This window comes from Amblyomma americanum, chromosome 2 (assembly GCF_052857255.1).
Source record: "Amblyomma americanum isolate KBUSLIRL-KWMA chromosome 2, ASM5285725v1, whole genome shotgun sequence".
NCBI classification, from domain to species: domain Eukaryota; kingdom Metazoa; phylum Arthropoda; class Arachnida; order Ixodida; family Ixodidae; genus Amblyomma; species Amblyomma americanum.
Genome location: NC_135498.1, coordinates 61,428,844 through 61,438,887, shown reverse-complemented (window position 1 = coordinate 61,438,887; position 10,044 = coordinate 61,428,844). Strand labels below are relative to the sequence as shown.

Below are 10,044 nucleotides of genomic sequence, written 5' to 3'. Positions count from 1 at the left end.
CATATAATAACGCTTTCGAGAGCTCATGAGCCCTGCGCATCGTGTGACATCTAATAACCGAACTGAGTGTACAGCTAACACGTGTTTTTTCACAAAAGCTAAGCATGTTCTATAATTCGGTGGCTGCTACCGCTTTTCTGGAGATCATATCATAATGAAAGTACACACATATGTGCCGCCCTCAAATTGAATGGGCCTATAGCTGTAACGTTTGCGTATTGAATTCGGTGTGTATATAGTTCACTTTTCGCAATATAGTTCGACAGCCTCTTCGTCCGACGTACTACCGTCGCCAATTAATCACTGTTCGCCGAGGGATACGGTCCGTTCATTGGCGTAGATAATTTGTTACACAGCTCAGGGGCACATTGAGGCTCGCTGTGAGAGCTCGTCCTTGCGTATGACGTCAGGCAATGGTCGCCAGACATTCGTTTCGTATCGCAACAACTAGGTTGCGGTTGGTACTATAGTATACTGGATTGCTTTAATAAGTGTACCTAATCTAGTAAAATATAGTTGGGACTATAGTCAACAACGCATGACTGCCAACTGAGTCAAGTCTGTTCATGCTTTGTATGGACAGAGGTAAGATTTGAATAAACCCCATTGGCCCTGGAGGACCTGAGGGCTGCACAATCTCGCACTTTTTTGTGAACCCCAGCTCTTGCAGGGAGCCATGTCTGTGAAACTCTATCAGCGTTGTGCGTTCAGCACCATGTAAGAACATGGCACAGTGCTGCTTCCGTCATTGATTCTCGCAACGTATACACTTGTAGCCAGCGTGGAACTCCGCGGCTAACTGTTGCTTCACGTTATGTGTGAATAGCAGCATGCCCTACAGTGCAAGAGCACTGTAGTGCGTGTCGTTTTTTATTACAGACTAAAGAACAGACCTCGGAGAAATACTGCAGTCAACCTTTCAAGCAGCGTGCAATGTCTCCTCAGCGCACAGTTTAACTCCACAGCGTACTTAGACGAGCCAGGCTCGTCATAAGGGGACCGTCATTTCTGGCTTATGTCGGGTCCAGCTTGACGTGTTTTTTTTCGGCACTGCGACAGATGGCAGCACATGTACTAAATGACGATTTTCTACCATTTCTGAAAAAAAAAATATGGTCGTTGGGGGGTTAAAAGCACGGCGACAACGCCGCGCGTGTGCGTCCTTGGTAAGCCCTCAGCTGCGTTCGTGACGCACCCGAGAAATGCGCAACAGTGCCGCAACCACCTCTCAGCCTTGCCGCACGGTCGCTCTTCTTCTGATGCTCTCTTATTATTTCCTCTGCGGCAGAGACATAGCGTCGTCGCCGGTCAAGGCCACTGCGCAGACAAGGCGAGCCTCCGTCGCCGCCGCTGGTAACGCCTTCTCACGTCCGGCCTAATTTTGCTTAATTCGACCTCCAGGATGGGATGTTGCGCAGCGTCTCGCGGGGCAACAACATGCGGAGAACGCGCCTTGTTTCAAAACATGCGTCATTGCCTTGTTTGTGCTCGCTTGAGCAAGTGCACTTGTGCGATCACGCAATGGTTTGTGCAGCTAGCGTATCTATGCTTTTAAACAGCCGCTTTACTTGCAAAGACGAGGGAGGGAATGCGGGAGTGAATTGCTTAGACTGCATGCCTGGAGTGCATCTGTTTCTGCCGCTTTCAACTAAGATTGTTTGCCTCTCGGGTATCGCGTCACTTACTGTAGCAGTACGAAAACTATATGAAAGAGAGCGGTGCTGTTGACGAGGCAATGCATCGTTTTAATTTGTTTCTTTTTTTCATCAGCTTATTTTCGGTTGTTATAGCGGCGGTAGAGCTCAGAAGGCTTGTGCACCGACATTGTTGGGGTTTACGCGAAGGATGCTGTGTCGTGGGGCCCAATTAAAATAGCTTGTTAGACATAACGTCAAGTAGGCAGCATTTAGAAATGAACGGACAGCTTAGTCGTCGCAACATGTTTTTGAACTGGTAAATACCGGTTCTAAAACAAAAAAAAAACTAATTGCTAGCTCACTGGTGAGTTTTAGAGTCGTTGGATACTTCTTTGAAAAGACCGCCGTGTTACTTGTTAAAGAAACTATTATTTATAGCAGCATTGTGCGCAGTAAGGCACGTGTAGTATATATATGAGAAGAGTTTCAGGTACTCTACGTTGTTTTGACTGCGCGTTGCTCAATAAAGAGCAGAAAGTCCGGACGGTCACATCTGGAACAATACCACTCAAAGGTTGGCAGTTGTACAGCGTGAGGGCCACTCACTTCCTCGAGGATGCTTCCGTGGATGGGCGTGTGATAGAGCTCCTCTATGCAGGGCATGAGCATGTCAGCCGCCTGCTTCAGCACCGACATCATCTGGCTGTCATCTGCGGAAGAGACGCGCAAGACTGCCGTGTTCTGCCAACCGTGGCAGGCGCGCACCGTGCCAGAGCTATGATAACACCGACTCCCGAAACTTCCTACAAGGTCACTCTGTCAAAATCTGGTACTCTGACCGGGCCAAAATCCGGCGGTTAGCGGATTGCCATGAAGCTTGAGGCATTCAGATGAGCTGCCCAATGCATTTTGAAACGCAAATGTGATGAAGAAAGATAAGTCACAAGGCGTAGCCAAGTACGGGCTGCTAAGCTTGTAGGCGACGCCATAATCTGGTAATCTCTACAAGCTAGCTACAGATTAGTTCTAGCCGAATTTTGACTTTCACAAATGGAGGGCAGGATTGAAGAAACTTCGTCTGATAATACCGAGTACAAACTAAACCTGGACGCCACTATTCAAACGCGAGAACAGAAACAGAAATTACGACGGTGGGAAAGAAGTATATATACAGACCGTGGGGTTCGATGTCATTTTCACATAGCGGCCGTCGAACTTCCTAAGTGGTAATTTACCATACAATCATGTTGAGAAAATGGCGCAGACAGGAAGTAAGGATAGACCGACGCAGAATGAGTGCTCGCTGACTGTCTGCGTGCTGTTTTCTTCAAATTATCTGGCACCAACTATAGCCGAACTCCATGCTGTCCTTGAGTAAATGCTCAAATATTTAATCTGCCTGAACTAAAATATTTTCATTCCGCTGTTTGAGCTTCACTTTTCTGCAACTGCGCATTATTTGTGTTAGGCATCTGGCATATCTGTTCGCCCTTGGCACTGAAGCTGGACAATCAGCTGCCTCATAATGAAGAAAGATTGAAGGGAGCAAGTTTGCCTAACATGTACTGTTCGTAAACAGTAACGCGCTTAATGTCTCTTGGAAGCAATCTCATCGAGCTTTCCAAAAATGCCGGCTCCAGCTCCTCACAAAACTTCACCTCATTATGAATTAATGCAGCCGCAAGCCTGCAAAGTCTGCTAGTGCTGGCTATAGTGTGTATATTGCTTAGATAGGAGCATTAAATTACCTAATAAAAAAAAAACATACGCTTATAGAGATCGTATACGCTGCATCGAGCACACAGCAACTGCTACATCACATACTGTTGTATACTCCAGGCTCTGCTAAAATCATAGTCATACGGGCAACCCTTCACACTTGTATAAACCACTAAATATTGAAAATTAAATGCAGCCGCTAATCGGCGCGCTTTCGTCAAATACATATTTTGAATCAATTGAGGACACTGCATGCAGCTTTTAACTTGTTTACTTTTCTTCACACAACATTTCTCAGATCACAGTCGAAACACTGCCCACGAAGTTGTGTTGTCGACATCTGGATCACCGAAGAATACGTTGAGCAAAGGAAATACAGATCTTTGTCTTTCTTACATAATGTTCCGAACCTCTTGGACTACGAGTGTTTTCCATGAAAATTTAGGTTTTAGGCCTTTTCATTTTCAATTAATCTGACAAATTTACGAGATCGCTGCTCAGCCAAATCGGTTCTGCAGCGCCCTGAAATTCTGAATTTCACAATTTACTCTGGCATACGACCCCGGAATTCTCTCCTCCCATACAGTATAAATACGAATGCGCCTATACAGGAGTAAAAAGGGAGTAAACTGTCCTCCAGCGCGCTCCCTTTTATAAAAGGGAGTTTGCTAGAGAACACCTTCCCCCCTGTTTACTCCTTTCTGTTTATAGTTCACTACCAAAACGCACTGTGTTTGAGGCCAGGCTGCAGCCTCTTCAGCCCACAACGCGTATGGTTTATAGAGATAAGAAAAACGATAACAGAGTCGTCCCCGTTGAGTTTACGAGCCAAACCGATTGCACGTTGACTGTATGGGGATTTTACATGGAATGCAGACGGGAAAGCGTAGGTGAGCCTGATTGCGCATCTATAGACGTCCAGGCCTTCCCGAACCGGAATTACTATAACAGAGATAAATTTACCCCGTTCATGATTTAAATCCACTATATCTTATCGTTTTATCGTGGCTTCAAGAGAGACCTTCAGAGATCTTCAAAAGATCTTCAAAAGAAGAGAGATCTTCAAAAGTGCTTTGCAGAGCATATGTGCGGATATGTCGAAAACGCGCAATTCTCTCTTTTCTTTTTGAAAGAAAAATACAGCGCGAACAGAGACGACGGACAAAGAAGAGGTGCACAAAATTAACATCAAAATGAACATAACCCAACTAGCCCAACTTTCTATCCTACTACAGCAAATCTCTCTTTTCTGCCTTTATGCTGTCTGGGCCACTAAGAGCACAGCGGTAACTCTGCTTACTGTCGCCTGCTTTCGTCGACAAAGCTTTGAGTGTTCGCTCTGCAATGCGCCTGTGACGTTAGGAACGCAAACATGCTGCAACTGCTCCCATGTGTAACGATAATTAATAATGCATCGTTAGAACGGACTACGTCATCACCTGGCGTGTTCCCGCAGCCTTCGTTGCCGTAGCCGGTCGCAGCCAACAGTAACACCAGGAGCAACGGGCCAGCGAGCACGTTCCTCACCAGGACTCCTTCCAGTAATCCAAGACCTGCCATAACAGAAGTCGACGTAACGTGAGATCGCTTTTTGCTCTAACAGCGTCGTGATGCCCGACGCTAGTGCCGCGCTTGTCCGCCAGGGGGTCGTCAGCGTCCAGCTGTGAGACGAACCTACTGGACTTGATCCCCAGTGAGGTATATCTGCCTAGTGTGTTTGCCTCCGAGGTGCCCTTGAACAGCGTCCTCTGCGCACGCCACTCTAGCAGCTGGGCAAGCAGATCAAGGAAGTTCACCCTCCCGTCTTCGGAGATCATCACTCATCCACATGCAGCATTCAGACAAGTGTGTCGTGTCAGTCGGAGCAGCTAGAGCGACTGGACCGAACGGTTACCCACCCTGGCCGTAATTGGCTTAACGTGCAGCGTACTACCCCATCCTGCATCGCTATTGACTGACTAGAGCTTTTCGGCCACTCTCTGTGCCGCCCTCCGATTTCGCTTGAGTAGTGTGCTAACTATTCCAGGACAGTTTTACCGCCCTGGTATGTCCTTACATGTCCGTCTTTACATATGAACAGGCCGATAACGCCTTCCTACAGTCATTAAAACGATGAAAATCAGGAGGACACGGCGGTGTTCTGATTCCAAAAAAAAAAAACGCAATCACTTTCATTTTACAGGTTTAAATGCGTGAAGGTATTTCCATAAAGTAGACGGCATCGCAGTATGCCGTACCTAACCATCAGGAAAAATGAGAAAAAAAAACACACGAAAACTTCCGCGTTGGCTTGCTGTTCAAAGAAAGCGTTTCCTGGTTGCGCCTGATGGACTGGCGACGTTTGGAACGATGACTGGAGAGGGGCATTCAGTGCATTAGAGCTATCATCCTTACCGCGTCTCCCCGGAGCAGAGGGAAGGGTGCGGGAATTTTACTAGGCTATCACTAAAACCCCAATTTCAAATTTCAGCGATGTTTATTTGTCCGAGGCTTCTGACAAGTTATCACGTGCCCGCCAGGTTGTGGGCAGCCTGTCAGCAGGCTTTTTGTTCAGCTCTACAGAACACTTCATGGCAAAACACTCTTTGACCGCGAGTGGGTTTTGAACACGCGGCGAAGCGAAGAGACCACCTTTGGTGGCCACTGCATTAGATCACTACGTCATCGCCGCAGCCGAACTCTAGCTGCCAGTCTCTCGCGCTGTGCTTTCGTCGTCTTCTTCAACTTCCACCCGTGCGCAATGCGTCCAGAACGCACCGCTATCGCACTAACCTCTTAAACCGAGCCTCTAACCGAAACCGAAGTGAAAACCGAAATGCTAGCGCACCTAACTTGTATTTGGCATAAGCAGACTAAAACGTCCGCCATTTCTTTTTATACTTGGGATCAAGTAAAGAAAGCAGAGGAAAAACAAATGCCCCAGCTGGTATGGGACCGAGCTCATGATGCTCGCGTGCCTTGTGCAGAGCTCTACGTAAACGTGCGACATACGCGCAGCGGTCGCTGGATGCCAGAAGGTAGTGGATGATGCCATCATGCTGCCTGAAGTTCTCAGCACCTTCGCGCCCTTACAGGCTCCCCTGTGCTGCATTTCGGCAGCACAGTAATGTGACACGGGGCTATATGAATCTGTCAGGCGTTGCACACCCTCATTCGTAACACCTTGACCTGCGTCAAGATGCACTTGGGGCAAGCCCACGAAACGAACGCAACCTCTTCATCAGCAGGAGCAACGGCTGCAGTGAGGTTACATCTAGTGCGCGACAGTGGCCCCTCCTGGTGATCGCCAAATGACTGTGCTACGCTACTCGCGGCCATCTTATCCCTGCAAATTTCCTGACGACATCATTCTAAATGATCCCTTGCTGCTGGAGACTACTCTTTTATAGTCGCTTCTCTTGAAAACCACCCTACCATGAAGAGACCCATCGGCAATCTGATCTGCTTGTTACATTACTAGTCGGAGTAAATTTTCTTCTCGCAATTTCAGTTAGGGCCCCATCAATAGAGAGAGAGAGAGTAAACTTTTATTTGTAATAAGAAGACCGGAGCGGACTGTGTGCCGTTGTCCTCAAACACTACATCTAGTAACGTTCCTTTCCTTCTCTCGCTGCGCTGGGCTCAGTCTAATTTGAATATTATTCGTTAACCACACATCGCTCATATACTTTCCGTGATGCCCTTAAACTACTGTTTGAGACATGAAGGTACCTCGCCAATGCACTCCCTACCCATCCTTACTTTTTAGGGAGTTGCTTCGGTACGATATCAATCTGCCGTCGTTCTATGCTTGGTCGAGATTCAGGTACTCCTACACTGCTCGCAAACTATTTCTTTGACTTCTTACGACTAGTTTTCGACTGAACAGTGCCTTTAGAGCGTACCGACCAAATTTTCCCTCTTAAGTCCTATATCGTAATTTGTAATTAGGACGTGGACTTGATGAAATCGGCGAATGGTTTTCGGCGTTTAATTAATTTCGGGAAATCGGTGTTTTTACGCTAGCTGTACTCGGCGAGCGCTAAAAACGATGATTATCGTCGGCAAGAATTCTCAGAGTTTGCGCATGGGGTGATAGGAGAAAAGAGTGTCAATGTTTTCACCTCACCTGCACACACGCTATGCACGTTGCCTGTAGTAGCATGCAGGCTTGTCGATGTGATAGTGTTAGCGGGCTCGTGTTGGCAAAACCCAACTCCGAAAATGGTCGTCAGAAGCAGTGCTTCAGGTGTTAAGAGACGCTCGGGACAATACACGTTCTTATCACTCGTATGTAGTTTCCAAAAGAACGGAGCTACGGCAACAGCACCGACCCTTCACAACGGCGAATTCGAACCTGGGGCTGAAGCTTCTTCAGGCTGAATTCGTTTCCCACTAAGAGTCTGTAGGTCTGCTCGTATTGCACTAATTCCTCTGGCAACGCCATTTTCCACGAGCGTAAACTATTCGGACGTTGTTCTAGGTGTCACCAGACTGGAACTGTAAGTTATAGTGGGTGTTTCCGTGCATGTTCTTTAGCAACTTCTCTGAGCACCTTCTAGAATGTTGTAAAAATGCCGTGAGCTACATTCTCAGGTCTTCATCTACCATATTCATGACACTGTCCACGCTTCTGTGGTCTGCTGCTGGTACCTTAGTCTAGGAATACAACCAACTGCGCATAGCGTGCGTACCAATGAGGCAAGAAAACGTATTGAGCTCTTTTTGTCATCATTCCTTTTGTAAACTTTGATACTTTTTTGCTCCGATAATCACTGCATTTCGAATTTTTAGTGCATAAATAGCGAGATTAAACATATGTCCTCAAAAGACATAAACGCCGAAAAACGACCTCCAATTTTTCTCGGCAATAAACATCGAAAAGTCCATGGCTATATAGTCCTACTAATTCCATACTTTTTTACCAGCGGGTGTTGGTTAGGTTCTTCCGGTTAAAACCAAAAAGTGCACAACTTAGCTCTAATACATCTCCTGAGCTACTTAACATGATAGTATCAGCAAATCTGACGTTTCTGATGATGAGAGTGAATTTTTTATACCTAATTCTTCTCAATCCAACCCTCGGAATTCTTCCTTTGTAGACATGAGGTAAATAACAACGAAGACTTGCGCAGGACTTCTTTCTGGACTGGAATTTTTTTACTTCTCCCTTTAACGATTATGACTGGTGTGCAGTATTGGTAGCCGTATTCTTGCATCTTTACGTTTGCTTGATTAACGCCCTTGTTATTCACTTAACACTTGACAGTATTTGATACTGCTGAAATAACTGCTTTTTTAAAAAAATAAGAGACGCCGATCAGTGAAAAAAGGTTCGTTCTTGACGTTTCGGCTTCCGCACGGAAGCCTTGTTCACAATAACTGCTTTATGCACATTCTACGAAGACCACACATATAGCGTCTTTTTACTTGGAACATTTATATTGTAAGTTATATTTTTCCAAACCTGCTTATGTTCTATTGTGGCTGGAATCATGTAAATAATAGATTAAGGAAGTTACTTGTAAAACTGCAGTATTTAAAATGTCTTTTTTTTTTCGTAGAAATATGAGTCAACGAAACACGAGTTATCATTGCATGTCGCAATGATTCTGTCAAATAATGCATTTCCTGCGCCATTTTGACCACTGACATAATATAGTATAATGTTCTTACGTACAAGGGTCCGATTATATGTTCTCACGAGTGTATGCTGTGTTATTTACTTTCATTGCTTTGATTGTTTTCTACTTTTCCTTCTTCCCACCACCACTGTAATGCCTACAGTCCCTGTCGGTACTGTTACGCATAAAGAGATAAGCATTTGTCTGTAACCTGATTGACCACTTGTGTGTAACCCATTGTCGAGTACTCTTTCTGAAAACCAACTACTTGCCTGTGCCGATTGAATCTTACCCTTGCGATGTCCAGGCATTGAAAATGTCGAATAAAACTTATGAGCTTCCAGGTTTTCTTCACGTGGCAGAAATACAAAAAAAAACTGGGGTGTTTATTACGAAAAATGTTCTTCCAAACTAATTAAATTTTGCCAAGTTAGCTTAGGTTTCCATGTCTAAGAATGATAAAAGTGCGCAAATACACAGGCGCATACAGTAAATCAAGAAAAAATTCAGCGCAGTTTTATGCACAAGTAATGTTAGGCTTTTCTGCTATTAAAAAGGGCGGGAACTTTTCTGTCAGCAGGCCTCCTGCGTCGTGGGGTCCTGACGTTTTGACCCTGCTTGAATAAGTATGTTGTCAAATACTTTTCCTGCAAATATGTTTAATTCATGCATTTCTCCGCGTAGAAAGAAAATTTATTAACATCTTTATACTCTGTGTCATATGTGATACGGCAGTCATTACAGGGCTCTGTCAACAATTGGCATCGTAAATACATTTTGGGCAACATACAATGAGCTAGTCGGTATATCATTATTCATGTTTTTGATGCCACCCTTTCTGGTTCGCATTTGCTCCCAGTGTTGCCTTGTCTTTTTTCTAATACCCCAAGCTCGCAAATACTTTCTTAGTAATACCATACGTGCTCTTATTTGTTGTAAAGTTGTTTCTCTAATCCATCTCCTTACTGTGGTAGAAAAACTAGTGCTGCGGATGCTACGAGTTGGTATGACCCGCAAGCTAAAGCTCTTTAAATTGCCTGCAATGTTTGGCGTGTGGTGGTGGTGGTGAAAACTTTAATGGACAC

The 10,044-nt window shown here is 45.4% G+C and overlaps 1 protein-coding gene across 1 annotated transcript in view; it reads right to left on the bottom strand.

Annotated features, from left to right (window-relative positions):
* LOC144119712 (uncharacterized) overlaps positions 1-5,033 on the bottom strand; it is an 11,879-nt gene extending 6,846 nt beyond the window's left edge. The window contains exons 1-2 of the mRNA XM_077652268.1: positions 4,796-5,033; positions 2,244-2,347 (exon numbers count right to left, since the gene is read on the bottom strand). Of these exons, the coding sequence (XP_077508394.1) occupies positions 2,244-2,347; positions 4,796-4,916 (225 nt within the window). The 5' untranslated portion in view covers positions 4,917-5,033. The remainder of the gene's footprint in view (positions 1-2,243; positions 2,348-4,795) is intronic.
* Between the last annotated feature and the right edge of the window lie 5,011 nt (positions 5,034-10,044).